At 56.6% G+C, this 20,764-nt stretch overlaps 3 protein-coding genes across 3 annotated transcripts; all 3 read right to left on the bottom strand.

Annotated features, from left to right (window-relative positions):
- Positions 1-106: 106 nt before the first annotated feature.
- On the bottom strand, positions 107-7,797 carry MONBRDRAFT_26825 (uncharacterized protein; the record flags this gene model as incomplete). Its single annotated transcript, XM_001747209.1, has 14 exons — positions 107-3,006; positions 3,189-4,128; positions 4,291-4,452; positions 4,585-4,719; positions 4,868-5,355; positions 5,452-5,761; positions 5,854-6,028; positions 6,110-6,261; positions 6,358-6,518; positions 6,660-6,763; positions 6,869-6,912; positions 7,018-7,113; positions 7,244-7,450; positions 7,537-7,797. 14 exons carry the CDS (start codon positions 7,795-7,797, stop codon positions 107-109), a joined length of 6,135 nt encoding a protein of 2,044 aa, XP_001747261.1.
- A 1,233-nt stretch (positions 7,798-9,030) lies between these two features.
- On the bottom strand, positions 9,031-13,655 carry MONBRDRAFT_26824 (uncharacterized protein; the record flags this gene model as incomplete). Its single annotated transcript, XM_001747208.1, has 19 exons — positions 9,031-9,378; positions 9,426-9,537; positions 9,718-10,056; positions 10,159-10,215; positions 10,301-10,515; positions 10,605-10,889; positions 11,002-11,094; positions 11,190-11,233; positions 11,308-11,390; positions 11,487-11,551; positions 11,628-11,664; positions 11,753-11,860; positions 11,958-12,083; positions 12,190-12,284; positions 12,423-12,692; positions 13,057-13,125; positions 13,218-13,258; positions 13,365-13,434; positions 13,572-13,655. The coding sequence occupies 19 exons, from the start codon at positions 13,653-13,655 to the stop codon at positions 9,031-9,033; spliced, it is 2,541 nt and encodes an 846-aa protein (XP_001747260.1).
- A 1,426-nt stretch (positions 13,656-15,081) lies between these two features.
- MONBRDRAFT_9540 (uncharacterized protein) lies at positions 15,082-18,851 on the bottom strand (the record flags this gene model as incomplete). The annotated part of the gene is made up of 5 exons (XM_001747207.1): positions 15,082-16,368; positions 16,501-16,874; positions 17,673-17,790; positions 17,911-18,571; positions 18,823-18,851. 5 exons carry the CDS (start codon positions 18,849-18,851, stop codon positions 15,082-15,084), a joined length of 2,469 nt encoding a protein of 822 aa, XP_001747259.1.
- Positions 18,852-20,764: the final 1,913 nt, after the last annotated feature.

The raw sequence follows: 20,764 nt of genomic DNA, 5'->3' as shown, positions 1-20,764 counted from the left end.
AAATAAAAAAAAATGCAACAACAACCAATGCAAAACCAAAAAGAAAAAAAATTAAAAGTCACAAGAAGCGAGAGGACGGGGCGGCAACATCCTCGACGCCCGCCCACTACATGCGCGTGGATTGCGTGCCCGTGCCCATGGCGTAAGCCATGTCGTCTTCATCAAAGGTGTTGCTGTCATCCAGGTTGTAGGCGTTGATTGAGCCGCGGCTCGGCGTGACTTCCATGTAAGAGCCCGCGTCGCCGTTAATGTTCATGTCCGGGGTCATGTAGTCATCTGTGGGGTGGAAAGCATACGTGTCATGTCCCTTGTTCGGGGAAGGCATGTACATGGCGTTTTGATGCACGCGAGCGTTGGGGTCATAGACTGAGCTATAGGCGCTCTTGGAGGGCGGCGGCGCAGGCGTGGCAGGCGGCTGAGCAATCGCCACCGAGCCAGATCGCGAGCGCATCACCAACACAACGACAATGATGACAATAAGAATAAAAAGGATGGCGCCACACACAACGGCCGCAATAAGACCGGCGTCCGCATTTTCGCCCGATGTGGAGGCCTCGGCCAGCACGCGCGATTCGCTCGAGCAACGGTAAGGGTACGCTGTGTTGATGCTCAGGCGGTCGTTGTTGTTGAGAGCCGCGCAGGAAGAAACGCAACGCTGCGGCATGCCCAATGCCTCCGTGCCGTCGAGTCGTGTGTCGTTGTAGTACGGACGTGCCTCGGGGCAGGCAGCCACACACATGCCCTGGTCCAAGAAGGATCGTTCTTCGGGGCAATCCTCCACGCACGAATCTCCGTCTTGATACAGGGCACAGCTAGTACATTGGGTGGCATCGGCCGGGGCTGCACACCCCTCGGCACAGGCCGCCGCACAGGCACCACACACATTGTCTGCATCGGGTGCCTCCATGTCAGGACAGGTGGCCACACACGTGTTGCCCGAGCGCACATTGCGACAAGTCCCAGTGCACTGTGAGGGCAAGGGGCCTGTGCAGCCGTCAAAGCACTGCTCGTCGCACACGCTGCACCCATCGCCATCCACGTTAATGTAGTGATTGTCTCTGCACTCGCACATGTTGCTGGCGCCAATGCGCATGCCTGCCGGGCAAGCCGCAACGCAAGTGTCCACCAGGGCGGCAACTCGGCAATCAGTGGGAATGTCGGCACACTGATTGGGACCGGGACCGGTGCAGCCAGCAGCACACTCGATGTTACAGGCAAGGCAACTTCCGTTGGAGGCCCGGAAGGCGCTCTCAGCTGGACACTCACAGACACTATCCGCATTGCGGGTGCTCACGCCAGGGCAGGCCGAAACACAAGCACCGACCGAATTGTCGTAAGCAAACGTGCAGTCCACACAGTTGTTGGCTCCTGCGCCGCGGCACCCGCCGGTACACAGGGCATTGCAGGGCGTGCATGTGTTGGGGTAAGGGTTATCCGAGATGAAGCTGTTGGAGGAGCACTGCGCCAAACACGCGCCCGTCAGCCCGTGAACAAAGTTTTGGCAGCCCAGCAGACAATCGCCAGCGGTGGTGCCATCACAAGCGTTGTCGCCATTGACGCACTGGGCATGGCATTGCAGGCATTGGGCTTCGCCCGAGGCAGCGTCCGTTGACTCGAAAAAGCTGGTCGTGTCCGTGTTGAGCCCATTACAGGTGGGGACACAGGTACCATCATATCGCGCACCTCGGCACTCAAAGCAGTCGGCCGCGGTTGGGCCACTACATCCGTCCACGCACTGGGAGGAACAGCGTTCGCAGAGGCGGCTGCCGTTGACAAACTGATTGCTAGGGCAAGCCAGACACTCGTGCTCTGAAGGGCCCGTGCAGCCCAAGGTAGAAGCGCAGGCACTGGAGCATGGTTGGCAAAGATTACGGGCGTCGGCATAAGTGCCAACAGGGCAGTCGACCATGCACATGGCCATTTGATCATCGAGAAGAATGGAAACGTTTTTGCAACCCAAGGTGGCGGCAGTGGTGACGGTCGCGCCTAGCTGTGGCAAGCACATGGTGGGGCCTGCACCCGTGCAGCCGGTGCGGCAGGTGCTGTCACAGGCCAGGCAGACGCGTTCCGACTGGTAGGTGAAGCTGGGGCAACTTGAGGTGCACCGTGCAGTAGTCGAGTCGTAGACGTTGCGACAGTCATTGCACTGATCTGCGCTGGGTCCAAAGCAACCCGACTCGGCGGCACAGGACGAATGACAGGCGCGGCACACGCCCCCGAGAGCAGTGCTGAGGTCGGTTTGATCCACATAGCGGCTGCGTGAGCAGTTGGTCAAACACGTGCCATCTTGACGCACATGCAGGCAAATGGTGCAGTCGTCCGGCCCCGTGCCGGAGGAGCACGCTGGGCGGCTGGTCAAGAGTGTAGAGCTGACAACGCATTGCGCGTTGCAAGCTTCACACTGAACGTCGTCCGAATTGGGGAAGGTACGTTCAGTCGGGCAGGAGGCGATGCACTGGCCGTCCAGCTCCCAATTGGCACAGGCATAGCACTCGGTAGCAAGCGTCCCAAAGCAGCCCTCCTCACACTGAGCGTGACACTCGTAGCACGTGGCATCAATGGCGACGCTTGTGCTGCGACAGGAGGGTCGGCAGACACCGTTGTCCATAACGTTGGCACATGCGGTGCAATCGCTGGCCGTGGGCCCGCCACACTGACGAATACCAGCCTCGGCAGTACACTCGGCGTGGCACGGCTGACAAACCCGTTCGCTGTCCGCATAGTGTGACGGCGGGCAGGTGCTGACACAGGTAGCTCCAAGGCGGTAGTGCGTACAGGTGTTGCAGTCAGATGCCAGCGGACCGCTGCAGCCTTGCTCGGCGCACTGGGGGTGGCACAGGTAACAAGCCGCATCGACTGTATCCAGGTAGCTGATACTCTGATCGCAGCCGGCCACGCAAACAATGCCATCTTCAGAGTGGTACTCGTAGTGACTGCAGGCTGATGTGTTCCCAGCCGGATCAGCGATGCACTGCGTTGCGCCCGGTCCATAACAGTCAAAGGCACCTAAGGAATCAAACAAGCGGGAGGCGAGGGTCAGCACGACATCCGTAGGCACAATAAAGAGTGACGGGGGCATGCCCAAAAGGTCTCTTCTGGTGCGAGAATAACCACAATTCTGGGCCTCAACCACACAAACTACAGAATGAGGGCTGCCGGGTGGGGAGGGTGGCATGATACCAACTGACATTCGACGTGGCAGCGCTCGCAGTTGGTCGAGTTACTGGGGTTGGCGGTGCCTCGGGGACACTCCTCCAAGCACACGCCATCGTACTTGAGACCCCGACAGCCAATGCAATTATTTGGCCCAGCACCAGTGCAACCGTTGCACTGTTCATTGCACACCTGACAGTTGTTATCGGGATCGCGGAAAGTACCATAGGGGCAGGAGGCTGCACATTCGTCCTTGGCAACAATGTAGACGTGCTCACAGCGATAGCAGTCACTGACGGTCGGGCCGGTGCAGCCAGGCACGGTGGTCGAGCACTCGGCATGGCAATCGAGGCAAGTCGTGCCGTTGCGATAAGAGTCGCTGGGACACGCTTCCAAGCAGGTAGAGCCGTAGTTGACGTTGCGGCAGGCGTCGCATTGGTGAGGCCCCTCACCCCAGCAGCCGCCAAGGCACTGCGTGTCACAATCCACGCATTGGCGCGTGTTGTCGGAGATGACCTCAACCGTCATGGCTGGACACGAGGCCATACACACGCCGTTGTATTCCACGTTGCGACAGGCGGAGCACTCGTGCGCTTCAGGCCCGGTGCATCCAGTCTCACACTGGGCATGACAATCCAGGCAGACAAAATCCGACAGGTTATCAAACACGATGGCGCCTGAGCCCGTGTCGTTAGTGCCGTCGTCGTCTTCGTCCTCTTCGGTGATGAGATTCTCGTCCAATGCCTGAGAGCGGCTGATGGAAAAGGTCATGACGGGACAGGTTGCCACACAACGATTTCCGTACGCGAGCGCCTTGCAGTGAGAGCACTGCGTGGACAGACCGCCCCAGCAGGCATCGCACGTCGAGTGACAGGGTTGGCATGTATCAGAGGGGTCGCGAAAGTAGCCGGTCGGGCAGGCATACACGCAGGTCTCATTGAACAGGATCGTGTTGTCGGAGCACGTGTTGCATTGCTTCAGACGCGGCGATCCGAACGAGCGGGGAGAAGAAGAAGAAGAGGGTTAGAGATAAAGTGGGAACATCAAGTTGCAAAGCGATGGCTGAGGCAAAGGGGATGAACAACACGGCGAGGCCGTTCAAGGACCAGAAAGAAAAGGTGCGAAAGCGAAACTTACATCTGCGCGTGGGCCGTAGCAGCCAAAGTCAGCGTGACAGGTGTCGTGACAATCGAGACAGACACCATTTCGATTGTAGGTGTTGGAGGGGCACACGTTGAGGCACTGCTCGTTGTACCTCACTACAGCACAATCTCCAATACAATCGGATGCCGTTGGCCCCTAACCCATTGAGAAGACGAGACAGGAAGAGGTGAGAAAGAAGCGGGTGCTTGGGCGCGCATTTCTCTGGGCGGGTGCATTTCTCTGGGTGCGTCGAGGTGGGGGACGGGTGGTGTTGGGGTAGGGACGTACGTCGCAACCGTGGTCACAAAGGCTGGAACAAGGGCGACACTCGTCGTTGATGGGACTGGTAGTGGTATCATTGTAGTACAATGCTGGACAGGCATCGCTACATTGGCCAGTTTGGGTATCAAAGATGACGGCGCACTATTGACCACGCCCCGAAACGCCAAGACAACCAGCCATGAGCACCTCCATTTGGCACCTCCCTTTGGCGCCATGCCCCACGGCCAAAGACAACGGTGGAAAAGCCGGATATGTGTTGAACAACGCAACAAGAAATCGATAGACTCACCTTCTTGCACTGGCTCGGATTGGGCCCAGAGCAGCCGGCTGCCAAATCGCACTGCGAGCTACACGGCTGGCACAAGTTGTTGGCATCGGCGTATTTATGAATGGGGCACTCTGCAACACAGGTGTCTCCGTCGCGAAAAGCAGAGCACGCTGAGCACTGGTTGGCATTCGGCCCACTGCACACCGTGCACAGCGGATCACAAGCACGACAAGTGCGACCAGCAGCAACATAAAATTCAGCCGCGCAGGCGGCAATGCAGGTTCCATTCACGGTGACGTAGTTGGCACATTCCAAGCATTGGTTGGCATTGGGACCGGTGCACCCAGCCTCACCACACTGGGCGTGACAGCTCTTGCACACGTTGGAGTCGTTGTATGAGCCGGCCGGGCAATCGGCCTGGCATGAGCCATCCAGGGCCAATACGTTGTAGCAAGCATTGCATTGACTAGCACCGGGACCGTAGCATGACTCGCACTCCGAGTCACAAGCTGTGCACGCACCGGCCGGGGCGCCTGCTGGGCGGTAAAAGCCAGTTTGGCAAGGGCCATCGCACTGGCGCCCTGAGGTACCCGCACGGCACTGACATTGCCCAGTACGGTTGTCACAAGCCAAGAGCTGGCCAGACAGCGTGCCAACATTGTTGCAATCGCAGGAGACGCATGCGGCATCATCTGCACCGTTGAGGCCAAAGTAGCCCAGGGCGCATGAATCGCAGGTTCGACCGGCCGCGTTATCAACGCACTGGCATTGGCCAGTTTCGACATCACACGTCAGGTTACCATCCGTGACACCAAACTCGTAGCACCCGCAGGGCAGACAAGCATCTGGGGCCGTAATGTCGGCGGCTGGGTTGCGATAAAACCCAGCAGCGCAGCGATCACAGTTGGGCCCAGTCTAAAGCAAGCCCGGCAAAATAGAGTGAGCATCATCCAATCACAACACGCCAACTCGAAGTGCATGACGCCAAGGCACCAAGGCGTGCGCACCGTGTGGTGTTGACAATCCAAGCACCGGCCCCCGTTCCCCTGCGTCCTGGATGAGGGGTTGGAATCTAGCGCGGCGTCGTAGACACAGGCGTCTGCGTGACCGTTGCACTCACAGGCCACACACTCGTTGGGACTCGAACCGAGGCCTCGAGCCCAGGGCTTGCCGTGGTAAAGCCTGAGCAAAGGCAAGAGGACGAGGTCAGACTGAGTTTGGAGGATTGGGGCTGAGGTTAAGGCGAGCGGTCGAACAACGTACGGCTGGCATTCATCGCAACTTGTGCCTTGAGTATTGTGCTGACAGTCGCACATGTTGGGCTGGTAAGAGCCGTACGCGGCGACCGTCATGGGTGTCTCAGCATCCACCACGACACTCGAGGCATGGCCGTTGCAGTCTGCTCGAGAGAGCAGCTGTGATGACGAGACACGGTGTGAGAAACGAGATGAGAGCCAACCAGCGGAGATGGACAGGTAGGGCATGCAAGCTGCTGATGCTGCGTTACATACACGAATATTCTCCACACGATAAAAGGGCTCGGTGGCGATGGGCTGACCAAACTGGTCGACAGCAGTATCACTGGTGTAGTATTGCTTGAAGGCAAAGCGCAAGTAGCGTGCGCGGATAAATTGTACCAGGTCGGCCGAGTTGTAGTACGTGCTGACACCAGCTGCACAGCGAAAATGCGCCCCCCATGACCGGAAAGAGGTTGAGTTCACAACATGGTGCGAGCAAGCGGGGGCTCGAGTGGTGTGTGGTTTGCACTGCTTGATGCTAGGCAACGGCGACTTGTCAAGATGTGTGCACATACCGGCATCAAGGCGGGCACGAGGAATGGTTGTAAATGTCAAACTACTCGTGCGGGGACTAATACCATTGGTTGAGCAGACAACCTGAGTGGTTGATGTGATAGCACTGTGCAGCGGTGAGGCAAGAACAGATGAAAAAGTGTGAGCTGTGAGTTTTGGGATCAAAGACAACAGTTTGAAAGGGCCAGATGTGTTTGCCGGCCACTCTTACGCGTTGTTAGCCATGCTGTAGGTGCTGCAATCCTCGGCAAAATACTGCGAGCATCAAATCAGAGCGTGAGCTGCTTCCGAAACCCCCCCCCCCTCCCCCCCCAAGCCAGCAAAGTAAGGATTGCCGAGGAGTTGGTCAATGAGTGCAACCTGATAAGGCGTAAACGTTTCGCCGTCACTCGAGCGTTCGATTGACAACGCAATGGGAACTTGACGCGCAAATGTGATGGTGGTCTCGATCACCTCCTGCAAGTCAGTGATAGAAACAGGAGGATGAGTGTTGAAGGCGGCAAAGCAAGATGCCAGATCTTTTGAAGGCAAGAAACCACAAAGGCGGCCCGGGCTATATAAAAACAAAAATTGGCTTGGATGGTACCTGGCTGAGGAGGAGGTCGATCGTAACATTGACGGTGGCTTCATTCTGTGCCGATTGAAAGTAGGTGCTCGAGCTGGCGTCATTGGCAAGCGTTGCAGGATGTGCATCAGCCGAGAGGCGCGCCACACACGATGCACCGGCTGCGCTCACACAGCAGGCAGACGTGTTGACGATGATCGGGTACTCGGCCGGACACAAGCATTGTGGCTAAAAACATTCGAGCACCGGGCGTCATGACATGAGGGTGGAGAAAATGGCGCGGCCGGTACCAAAACTCAAGAAGCAGAATCTACCTGGCCAATGAGAGAGTAGGTAAAAGGGGAAATGTCCGGATCAACGCCATAGAGGCAGGTCCCATTACAAGTCACGCAGACGTTGTCGTCCGCGCAAAAGTCAACGGCGTCACAGGTGGAGGAGGCGGCGATGGGCCGGCGGAAGGCGCCGGCGCCAAAGCTTGTTTCGGAAGGAGTGGGAAACAAGGCATTTGCATGGCTCGTGGAGCACAGGCTGGCGGCCAAAACGAGCGTCAACAGCCCGGCGGGAACCCGCCGCATGGATGCACCACGCGGGCCCGCCATGGCCTCGGGGCGAGAGAGGTCGCGCGCGGAGAAAAGAATCTGATCTGTAGATGCAGATGCATAGGCGCACACGAGCCCAGCCACAACATGAGCGTGGCAATACATGAGTTTCTACACCTGCGATTCAACGTGGGAGGGTGAACGGACGCACCTTGGATAAGCGGCGGCCTCGTCAACGAGCGCTGTGTGGTGCTGGGCGGCAACGGAAAGTTGAGTGGCTGCAATCAGCAACAGATCCTTCGTGATGTGGCGACACCACGGACTCCGAGGAAGCCCCTGCCGACCAGCATGTACGAGTCCAAGGCTCGACACCAAGACCAAGGTGGATGCCGACTGCCACCAAACGAGAATGAGCAGCTTGGCGCGCCAGCGAGGTCCGAAACGAGCGCGCTCGGGCTGCAGCTCTGAATGAAATTGGAAAAAAGGGAGAGAAGCGAGAGAAAAGAGGTCGACAAGCAGAGATGGATGCTGGTTGAGGATGAGTTTCAGAGAGAGAACGTGATAGAATTGGCAAGGAGTAGAGAAATTAAAGGAGTAACAGAGATTATGGCCTAATCTACACAAGAACAAGAGGGATACTCAAGAGAAGCATCGGTCTGAGAGAGTGAGCTGCAAGCCACAGCCAAAGCGTCAAAAGTGGGCGGTGCAGTCACCTCTTTCGCGCAATTTTGTCTGACAACAACGGATTGAACGGCGGTGACCAAGTGTAAGTGCGCCGCGTCATTTGGTTTTGTCAGCAAAATATCTCCGCTACCAATTGTTACCGGGTGTGCTTCATTGTTCCCCTTTGTGATTGTATTCTGTCAGCACTTTTTGGGTTAAATGTCCGAGGGGGATTGTGATTAAAGCGTCGAACGGCTCGGTCGGATGGGCGACGAGGAGGAAGCCGGGCGCCCGAGCAACACGTCTTGGCGCATCAGGCTGCGGCAGAGCGCTTCATCCCATGCGAGGGGTCGTGCAAAGATATTTGCAGCTCGAATGGTCGAGGGTACTTGAGTATATTCCAATTCACATGGCAAGTAAATGGGCGTGCTCAATGAAAGAAGGAGCTATGGAAAGTGGCCACACAAACACAAACACACACAAACACACACACACACACACACACACACACACACACACACACACACAGACTTAAGATCCGGTTGCAATGGATACATCCGGAGGGCCTACTGCCTCAAAGTGAGAGACCAGAAGACGGGCAAGACCTCAGTTGGGCAGAAAGCGTTGCGCCTTGCGCTTCCATTTGATGAGCGCAGCCGCCGTATCCGCCACGGCACCAAAGGACTTGAGCGAGGCCGCTTCGGCAGCGCGAACCGTGCGCTGCACTGTTTCCATCAAGTTTTGTGCGTTCTTGACCAGCATGGCATCGGCTTCGGAGGAGCCCGAGGCGTTGGCCGAGGCGGCCTTGACCGACGCAATGATTTTCAGCTGCGTAGAAATGGTCGGCAACCGATCGCACAGATACAAGAGGTCGGCTTTGAGGCGCTTGTCCGAGCACTGCTCCGCAATCTCCAGCGCCTGCCGGCGGATGTCCTTGGCCCTCTCCGCAATTTCCTATCGTGCACACCAGCATGAGCACCACTCGCCGAGCGCCGCTGTACAGGCAAATTCCAAGCGGCCGCCTCCTTCACAAAGGACAATACCTTGGCCGTGCCAATCATCTCCGCCAAATTGCCCACTTCATCTCCCACGTCACGGCGACGCGATGAATCACTACACCCAAACGCGCAGTCTCATGAGTTGGTGCTCACCCACACACACACACACACACACACACACACACACACACACACACACACACACACACAAGACCACAAAGACGCGCATGGCCTCCATGCAAACATCGTGTCGGAACAAAGCCGAGGAAAGCTCAGGGCGCGGAGCGACACCTACTTGGCCAAGAGAGCCATGGCAGACATGGCATCGGCCATCTCACTGGCGGTCGAGACCATGGGGTTACGCTTGGCAGACCATTGGCTGGCCTCCTTCTTCAGAGACTGCGCGGCCTTGGCAATGGGACCCGTCGGTGGCTGGCTGGCGTCCAGAAGCAACTTGTGCGGGCTGACGGTGGTCGATGAGGCCCGAGGCGGTGACTGACGACCAGCAGCGGTTGCCTCCGAGGCACCGGTCGCTGCTGTCGTGTGTTCGTCGTCCGAAGCCTCGTCATCAGAGGCCACGCTGCGGCTCGGTGAAAGCAGTGAAGTCTGCGAGCTTTGCTCCATCAGAGATGGGCTAAGAGTTCGGGGTTGATGACAACGGGTGAGCTGAGCCACCGCATGGAGCAGCAAGCTGACCCGCCGTTCCTTCACAAAATATTGGAACAAGCAGACTGACCGCTTGTTGCTCTGCGCAAATGACAGGTCTGGTTCGCCGTCCTCGCCCTCGGCATCCCTGCAAGAATGATGCACACACGTTAAAAGGGCGGACGCAGGCATAGAACATAGAGGGGCCACGCGCAAAAAACATCTGCACATACAGAGGCACGGGCTCGCCACGGATGGCGTAGCGCAACTGCTGCACGCCTTGCTTGAGCTGAACAGAGGTCATCTTCACTTCAGCCTGCACGGCCTGGTCGTCGGGCTGCTGGCTGGCCTTTTCCACCGCCGACAAATACTTGGGCAGGGCCGTGCGCAAGTGGCTGGCAGCCTGCTCGATGGGTTGCTGATAGCTGCGATCTTCCGAATTCTCCACCTGCAGGGACCCCTCGTGAGTTGTGGGAACATGCATCAAGCGGTGCACCATAGCAACGCGAGGGTGCACTGGCCACAGAGCCACCTGACCTCGCCATCCGCCACAGAAAGCAGGTGGTTCACGCGCGCCTCCACCAATCCAGCCTTGGAGCGCACGAGCTCGGGCTGATGCCCGGCCTCGGGCTGGCGCACGGCCTCTAGATCGTTCTGCAGGCCATCGCCAGCCACCATGATGACTTGTTCGGGATCAGCCATGCCGGCGGTCGTGGCGGACAGCACGTCCGCACGGTAGGACCAGGTGTCGCGCAACAGGGCCAGGTGCTCGGCAGCCGATGCCGAGTTCTCTTCCTTGCAGAGGCGCGCGGCATTGACCAACTATTTGTAAAAAAGGGCGGCACACATTCCCAACGGACACATGAGTCGGTGCTGCCCTGCAGGCAATAGGGACGATGCCCCGACATGAGCAGTGAAGGGTGCTCAGACGGACCTGCATCGTGACGGATTGGAGTTGCTCGCTGTTGACCTCGACCAGTTTCACGCGACGCGCGTCCTTGGACATGGATGCCACTTGTTTCGAGGCCTGCGGAGAAAAAATAAACGGAAAGAAGGTGGCCGTCAGCATCTGAGAGAAGCAAGCAACCAAACTGACATTGAGCCAATGAAGCAGGAACCAACCTTGACCAGCATGCCGGCAAAATCCTCAAACTCGGCCGCATGCTCTGCATCGGCAATTGCAAGTGAGTGGTCATGACTTGTGCGGCAAAGGGGGTGCAACTGGTTTGAGTGTGCATACCGTTGATGGTGAGGCCAGGGATGGCTTCGTCCGAGGCGGCACGAATGAGTTTGTGCAGTGGTGCGCTCATGCTCGCGCCTTGCCTAAAGGTGACACAGGGCAATCAGAACGTCTGCCACCTCATACGCGGGCGAGACTCTAAAATAGGATGGTCTGTGGTTGACGGATGTGGTTCTTACACTTGGGCCTCCGTCAAAGAGTAGGCGACGCATGTTTGGACTGATTGGTTCAAGTTGGCCAGACGCTGACGAATGGGATCAACGGCGAATCGTTAATCGGCACAAACGTTGCCACCAATACAAACCGAACAGAGCACGTACCTTGATCATGGCATCAGCCACCAATTCAAGCTCAGGCCTACCTCCGGGCGACAGGGTCAAGTCAAGACGTGACTGAGTCATGGGATGGCAGGATGATACCCCAGCTTTGGTCGGAACACACTCACCCTTCGCCCGCCTCAGTCAGACTCTGAAGAGTGGTGCGGACCGACTCGATGTTTTTCAACACAGTTTCCTCTTGCTCAGGGCGATGCGCATCATGTGCCGCCATGGTGCTAGAGACGGTGCAACAGCATAGGGATGGAACGTCAGGCTCTTGCAAACTGAGGGGGGAGGTACAGTTGGCAGTAGACGCGGCAGTGCATGACGTACGCAAAGTGGGACATGCTATCGATGTGATGTTCCAAGGCATCAATGTCGAGGCTGATGGCAGCCGACAAGAGCTGGTGCTGAGCATCTTCGTAGGCGGAATAAAATTCACCGGGCGTATCTGCGTAACTGTATCAATGACGGGCTACCATGAGCAGGCCGAATGTTTCATGTCGGACAGTGGGCAAGACTTTGGAGGTGTGCACATGTGTGGCCTCAAGAGGGTGACTCGTACCCAGCCTCATCCAGCTCGGTGCTGCTCACGGCAACGATAATCTCATGCGTCGCGTTGAGCATTTGATCGACTGCATAATCACGACTGGAGGCCGCCTGCATTGATTGCAGACCACGATCCCATGAGAATGAGCCCAGGGCCATTGACACTCAGCACATTGGACAAGCCACGACGCACAAGCCTACAGTGTGACCCACACTGCCATCGCTTGAGGGGGAACAGAGATTGCGTACCTGCTCATTGTGCTTGTTCTGGAGGTATGTGTGAAGCGCGCTGATGAGCAAAGGGCTGCCTTTGCGGAGCGTTTCATTTGCCACCAGAAGACGACGGCGAAGGGAGGCGTTGATCAAATCCGAGTGGCGGGCCTCGGCTAGCCGAGCAAGGGCAATGAGGGATTCCTTGATGGAGCGCATGACAACGACAAGCTCCTCAAGCGTGGAAATTTGTTTGGCCACGGCCAGCAGCTCGATGATGGCCTCGCCCAAATTCACAATCTTCCGAACCTAGAAATGAGCAAATTGTGTGGTGAGGCCAGGGTCCAGATGGACGCGGGCTGACAGGGCTCGCACTGGGCACCCAAGGAGCCAACAATCACAAAATCACTTGCCTCGGAGGCGTCAAAGGTCATAAAAATATTGGTTGTGCCGGACAAGAGTCCGCGCGCTGCCTGAATCAGCATGCCACGCCCACTCTCAGAGAGAGGATCCAGGCGCAGCTGCACGGTCGAGTCCATGAACAAACGCCCCGCTGCCTCGAGCTGGAGGGCCAGAACATGCGGCCCAAAGCCGTTGTGCAGAAAGTGTGAGAAATCAGTTTGGTTGCACTTCAAGTTGAAATGAGGTACAAAGGGATGCAGTGAGCGTGCACCTGTTCGCAGGCGGCGGGCATGCGGCTCTGGAGCTGTTCATCGCCCTGCAGCATGGCCTCACGGCCAACCTGAACCAGATAGCATCGAGTTACAGGCGAGCAAGGTTTTGAGGCTTGGTCAAGGTGAATGTGCGGCATGCTTGGGGAAGCACATTGCTCACCTTGACGAGGTTTTGAATCGCCATGCCAATGGCCTCAGCATCTAGGATCAGACCCCCCCCAAACAAGGCGCGCTCAGTAATTTCGGAGTGATGCATAGTTGAATAGTTGGAAGCGAAAGCTTGGTTGGGTGGTAAGAACGCATGTACCGTGGGTGAGGTCTGGAATGGGCTCGCCATTCTGGCGAGCTTTTTCATCAAAAATAATCAGTTGAGAAACCTGCACCCATGCCAACCAAGCGCATGCACGTCACAGAGAGAAGCTGCGTTTTAGCAATGCCATCGTCGTCGCCTCCATATCGGGGCGCATATGCCCGACATGCTTGTGAAGGCAGGGGCGGGCCAAGACATTGATACCTGATCCGCGATGGGTGAGAGGACTTGCTCAATGCTGCGGGTGTGCACCCGCACTTTGGGCTTGTCGTCATCCTCAAACGACATGGTGCCGGACAAGGGGCTGGTACAGAAGCAAGACAGCGGGCGCCAGGTGCGCCGAGCCAAATGTCGGTCAGGTTTTGATCCAGGCTCTCGGCAGACGGGCGATGATCTGACACTGTTTGGCGATGCTTATGGACGGAGCCATATATCGCAATCACAAACAACTCTCACCTGAAGCGGGCCGAGGATCAGAAGGGCTCGACGCGACTCGTTGAGCACAACAGCGCCAGCAACCGACTTTATTTAGCCGACCGAACACAAGCTCAGAAGAAGAAAAAAAAAGGAAAAAGTACGAACAAGGCAAACAAGAGCAACAAAAAGGCTGACTGTTGTCACAAGAGCCCGGTAGCGTCCACCACCTTGTCTCGCCCGCTCTCCCCCCCAACGACAGGGCGAATCGGAATGGCCCGCAACGCCGGCCGTGCGCGCTGTGTGTCGAGCGGACACACACACACACACACACACACACAAGAATGGGGGGGGTGTCAGGTTTTTCTCTGTCGCTGTGAGTGTGACTCTCTGATTTTGGGGTCAGAGTTCCTCTCTGTCTCTGGGCGAAGGGTGATTTCTACTGCTAAGGATGTTGCATTGGCTCTTCTTTTCGCTGTCTCTCTTTGCTATCTCCCCCGATCTCTTCACCCTCTGACTTCTCTTTTTCTCTGACAAACAAAAGCGCGAGCGTTGACTGACAATTGGTCGCGTGCATGCATGCACTGTGGGTTCAAGCCAGCGAAAACGGGAATTTTGGGGTGTTTTTCAGATAATTATTTTGAGACGGTCGGGCGGTCAACATGACAGGCGGCAGCGCGGCCGTGTTGATGCCAACACTGCTTGGCAGATGAAATCGTGTGCTTGTCCTTCGGACACCGCGCTGTTTGGCGGCTGAAGACAAGAATGAAACTAAAGCCGTTTGCACGTATTGCTTCATGAAGTGTAACTGGCAGTAGAAGCGGGTGGGCAAGAAGCATAGGAATGCATATGGGGGGTTTCAATGTTACGAGACAATTAATTGAACATTAGGCCGCGTCCAGCTACTGAGCCATCACGAATACACATGCGCTGCTATGAACAACTGCACTGCGTGCACAAGCTAGAAAGGATTAGCATGCTGTACATGCAATGGCACTGCAGGAATGCTTCGATTTGGCTTCGAGCCAATGATCTCAGACCTCAGACCATGGGCCAAGCCTCATTTCTTGTTTTCTTTGGACTCAACGGGAAGTGTGATCGCACGCAGGCGCCCTAGCAGAGCACTTGACGTTGTGGGCCTGCGCCTAATCTCACGCTTACATGGATACAATACCATAAATCACCATACTCAACAAACACAACAAAGACAAGCAACATCCAGGAGCACGCAAACTCGAGTGGCCATGCTTAGCAGGTCCGGTCATGTCACCATGACGTCGTATAGGTGACTGATGATGCCTCAGACACCCAGGGGATTGTTTAGCCAGGGGTAGCTGTCGGGGCAGGTGCGGCAGGTGGCCATGTAAATGTCGGAGCCATCCTCGGGGCTGGTGTAGCCGCACTGGTGCTGTTCTGTCGCCGTGCACTGATCAAAGGCCACGCGCACGGCGCTGTCGCACTGAAAGGGCGCAAAATCAGCCATATTGGACAGCCGCGTCGGTTGCCGCATCCACTCTACCACCTTGTGATGATCGACCAGGTACACCTCGGGCAAAATTGCCAGTTCGTCAAGGAACTCTTGCAAGGCTTTGAAGGCAAAGGGATAGCGATCAAACCAGGAGGCGTGCAAAGGCACGGTAAACGGCGCCCGGTTCTGATTGTAGTGGGCATAAAAGTTGTAGCGCAAGAGGTCTAGTACCTCCTGTTGCGTGCTGGGTTGCGTCTCATCTGGGAACCTGCGCAACAACACATTTTGCGAGGCGAATAATACAAATGAATACGAAACACCTTTTGAAATCATGACTGGAGGGGCTTGCCAATCGACTGACCCGTATGATATGTTGGGGTTCCCCGGTGCCCACCACTCGTGGACCGGCAGTTCCCAGAGTTTGGGAAAGGAGAGATCTGAAGGACATTCCTCCACCATGCACGGCATTTCAAAGGGAAACTCGAGGGTAAAGGGGAACATGCGCTCGCCGGTCGGGGTGGTGGGTGCCAAAAAGCTACTGTCGTGGGTCAAGCCACTCTGGCTTAGCACTGAAAGCATGGCGTCACCACCCGGCAGCAAAAACGGGGCTCGGAAGCCATGCATCTGCCATTGAGAAACAAAGCGACAGGGTCGCCCACGACCAGTGAGCGTGGTAGCACGGGAGAAGGGGAGAGGGGAGAGCGGGGAGAAGGGGAGAGCGAGGCAGAGCGAGGAAGCGAGAAACGAGGGACAGAGGGTCGGCTGGCCGACCTCATCAGAAGGGATTCCAGCAAACTCATATAGGATTTGGCGCATGCCATAAACCTCAGGCTGCCAGTCCAGGTTGTAGCTGTGGGAGATGGTGTGAAGGCCAATTTCGTGTCCTTCACGGTAGAGAGCCTGGACCAAGCGATAGTTGGTGTATTCATGGCTAATGTAGAAAGTGGCCGCGGCTGGACAGCCGTTGGGGTTGACGCGGCTGCCGAAAAGCGACTGGTAGTAGTTGTAATTGTTCACCGTGATGGCATCATCAAAGGTGATGGTGACCAGCTGTGGAATGTCTGATACAGGCAACTCGCGGGGGACGGCAAAGCGATTGTTGCAGAAACAATCTGGCAGCTGGGAAGAGGAGAGAAGAAGGGTGGTGGTGAGAGGCATGCGCACGCGCGGCGCCGCGCAAAGGCAGTCACCTCGCTTGAGCAGACCCAGCATTGAGGTGGTCAGCACTAGCATCTGGAGCAAAAACCTCACCTGGCAGGTCTCTGTGTTGCAGGGATCGGTACGGGCAGCATTGATCTCAAGGGGTGGGGGTAGGGTATCTTGAAAGGCATCACTGACCACCGTGGTGTTGCCCGTGGCCACGGCCAAGATCATGCCAGTGAAGAAGAGGGTGGCAAAGACGGCCGCAGCTGTGACGAGAACGAAGAGCAGGCATCGGCAGGGCGTGCATAGACACAGCTCCGAATAATCGTAGTCCTCGCTCAACTCGTCAAAGGTGTAGGGCCCTCCTCGTGCCCGGCTGATGGCCATGGCCTTGTACATGGGTCGGTTGTAGGCGGCATGCATGTCAGCCAGGGACGCCTCGCGGGCCGCCAGGCGGTCATGGACTTTCTTGCGCGCCATATCTTTGGTGCCGAGTGGCGATGACAGCACACCAAGGACAGAATTGTATGTGGGCGCAGTTCAACCAGCAGGACGGGGCGCACCGGGCAGACCCGTGCAGTGTGGAGCAGAGCTCAGGTCTGCGAGGTCGAGGGCTGCGCAGCAAAGGGCAGAACGAGCGCTGGCCCTCAAGTGGAAATGCCCAGTCACGGGCCAAGCCGCCAAGGTTGAGCCTGCGCGCCGCGCCGCAACGGCGGGAGGAGTGCCCGCGAACATGTTGCGCTGCGTACTTGGTTCAACCACACAAGACCCAACTATGCCACTCTGAGGGTTTTGATCTGAGCGTCGCCTGGCAATCTGGACACCACCTACTGTCCGCCTTGACCTCCACAGCCACACACCTATGCATGCATGCACGTATGTTTGGTGTTCAAAAGAAGAAATTAAAACAAAACAAACAAACAAACAAAAAAAAAAAAACAACGACAACAGGCAGCGCGCTTGCCCTTGCCAATCGAGAGCGTGGCGCGCTGCAACACGATGGGCGGGATGGAATCGTGGGGTTGTTTACGGAAGGCGGCTGTATCTGCTCCAGGTTTGGGCATGAGACCCGTTTGTGACACTGACAATCATATCAATTACGGATGGCTTGGTTCACGAGCAGACCAAAGAGTGCGGGCGCGGGGTGCAGCAAAGTCTCGCGATACATCAAAACTTGATCAAGGACACGCACATCACACGAGTGAAGCCAAAAACTGTTAAGACGGCAGTGCGACGGCAGTCGGAGTAGCGCAATGTTAACTTGAGCCAAGGCGACACACTGTAGACGGCGTGGTGGTCATGGTCATGGTCGTGGTTGGGGTCATGGTTGGCCACGATCGTCGTGTCTGGAGATATGGATGCCATCGAACCTTCCTCGAGCTTCGTACAGCGGACCGTCTAGCCAGACGTTTTCAAGAAGCTCAGCTCGGTGATACCACCACCACCACCACAACGACTTTTGAGTCCAAGAGCACGGATCCTGTCACGATTACCACTCCTGGCAACATAACCGCGCACCACCGGCTCTGGCGGCTCGCTTAAGCCCTTGAGCTGAAAAAACTCGCTTTCCGAATCGGCATGGTCCCGATGCACCACACGTGGCGCGCGGGTCAAGATGTGAGCCATCTGCAGGCGAAACTGCAGAAGAAAGTTGATGTTGTAGTTTTTGGGGCCGTTGGGATCTGATGTGGCTGGATTGTAGTTGTTGGTGCCATAGGGCAGCCCGCTGTAGAGGGTGTCGTCAGAGTCGTCATGTTCATGGTCGTGGTCGGGGTCGTGGTTGGTCACGATCGTCGTGCCTGGAGATATGGATGCCATCGAACCTTCCTCGAGCTTCGTACAGCGGACCGTCTTGACAGACGTTTTCAAGAAGCTCAGCTCGGTGATACCACCACCACCACCACAACGACTTTTGAGTCCAAGAGCACGGATCCTGTCACGATTACCACTCCTGGCAACATAACCGCGCACCACCGGCTCTGGCGGCTCGCTTGAGCCCTTGAGCTGAAAAAACTCGCTTTCCGAATCGGCATGGTCCCGATGCACCACACGTGGCGCGCGGGTCAAGATGTGAGCCATCTGCAGGCGAAACTGCAGAAGAAAGTTGATGTTGTAGTTTTTGGGGCCGTTGGGATCTGATGTGGCTGGATTGTAGTTGTTGGTGCCATAGGGCAGCCCGCTGTAGAGGGTGTCGTCAGAGTCGTCATGTTCATGGTCGTGGTCGTGGTCGTGGTTGGTCGTGGTCGTGGTTGGTCACGATCGTCGTGTCTGGGGATATAGATGCCATCGAACCTTCCCCGAGCTTTGTGCAAATATTTTTCTTTTCGGGTGCAGACTGAGGCGACAGATCGAGCATGCCGTGAAAAAGCCGAGGCAGGCATTGCTCCATGTGCGATCAGACCACGACAGCGGCGCGGGCACGTAACATACCACACCACAAGATCCACGATCGCCCTCATGACGCGACATGGCGGGGATGGCCTGCTTGTATTCCGACCGATTCGGTCACTGGACTCGTTTGAAATTATTGTTGATGTGAGTTGACTGAAAAATACGTTTATCTGACATGTGAAAGAGAACGACAGGTTCCACTTAACGATTTTTTTTTTGAGTGAGTTTTCGACGTGTTAATTTACTACAGGTGGATGCGCTGTTGCCGATTGACATCCCTTGTTCTTGCACGGAATGCGGCATAACGCCGAGTTAAATGGACTGGCTTGAGATTCACGCATTTGCGATATCTGTGGGTTCATGACTTTATGACCAGCCCAGATGCTTGGCACCCACTGAGCCTTCAGTCTGGCTAGTGATAGCACCAGCAGTGACATTGGGTCCTGGGTCATGGCTTTGGACGGCAACAACACTCGGGCCGAGTGGCTCAATTTGAAGACGTGCAGACCACAGAGAGCAGGCGTGGGGTGCAGCAGGTCAAATGCGCACACCGCACGAGCAATCTGGACAGAGTGAACCCCCGGTTAAACGGCGACGGGTGAAAGTGACCCGATCTTGCTTTATGCTCGTGGGTCAAAGATGTCTACGCCGCGGCCCAGGACACGGCGCGGATTCGAGTTGCCGCGAATGAAGCGAATCATATCCCAATTGTCACCATAGTGCTCCTCCCAAGAGTAGCCGTCTGGACGAAAGCCATAGGGATACAATTTGGTGTCGGGCCGAACCGCGCGGATCGTGTCCCACATTTCTTGATAGTAGAGCTCCTAGGCATTGGAACAGGCACCAATCAGCGGCAGAGGATCGACCAACACAGACATTGCCACAACGAATCTGCGAGGCAGGAAAAAGCGACATGAGACTACGCACCATTTCACGAGCTAGAGCGCCGGCAGACATGCCCCGGGCGGCATCAGCGACTGGGATGGTCATTATGAAGGAGACACCCAGCGCATCGACTTGGCCGCCATAGGGGAAGGGCGTCACGGCATCGCCCTGGACTTTTTCAGCTGGGTACGCAGCCAAAGTCACGGTGGTGGTTGGGTTGGCTGCCAAGTTGTTGGCAAAGGTGCTTAGAATGGGTGCCAACACAGTAGCGTCGGTCATGTTGTCCAGAGGGATGATCATGTGCAGGATGGAGCGTGGGGTATAGTAGTAGCCGGTGGTCATGGCCGTTTGCACCTGGGCTTGGTCGTTAAAGGCCACGGCCAGGTAGGCCTCAAGGGCTGTCTCTCCTGTGCACATCAACGAAGCAAGGCGTGCATTTGAGATGGTAATGGTTGATTCTTATGCGCTGCAAAAGCTGACAAGCACACACCCATGGGGAAGATGATGCTGTCCAGTGGTGGCTCGAAATCGCCGTCCATATCGACAAGCACACAGACGTGGACATAGGGATCTTGGAAAGCTTGGGTAACGTCGCCGAGCTAACACCATGTCGTGAGCACCCGCCAACAGCTGTCGAGGTGAGCGAGATCATGCCCCATGCTTCCACGCACCTGCGTCCAAAGTTCGCCGAGCGCAGCCAGGCCAGCCTCCGAGTTTACAATGGCCGTGCAAAACGCCGATTCAATGTTGGTGCGGCCGAGGTTGTGGTCCAGGGTTGCGGCAAACGCCTCGGCTTGGGTGGTATAGAGCGCCGTGAAGGCGCGTAGGGTGGAGGGAATGCGCTCAATGTTGAGGACGACTTCGGCGATGATGCCAGCTTGGCCCTGACCTCCGCGAGCCACTTTGAAGCGACGCTTGCTGCGACGATTGTTGGCTGTGTACACCAGACCTCGGCGCACCACCATCCGTAGCTCTCGCACGTTGTGGACGCTCATACCCTGGCGTGGCAAAGCAATAAAAGGGGAGCGGGAAATGACATGTGTCGGGACATGACAGAACAGAACATCAAGGCATAGGCTACACTGATGGAATCAGT

The sequence above is a fragment of the Monosiga brevicollis genome, genomic scaffold (genome assembly GCF_000002865.3).
Source record: "Monosiga brevicollis MX1 MONBRscaffold_16 genomic scaffold, whole genome shotgun sequence".
In the NCBI taxonomy this organism is placed as follows: Eukaryota; class Choanoflagellata; order Craspedida; family Salpingoecidae; genus Monosiga; species Monosiga brevicollis.
The sequence above is the reverse complement of the archived record's forward strand: the minus strand, read 5'-3'. Positions and strand labels throughout refer to the sequence as shown.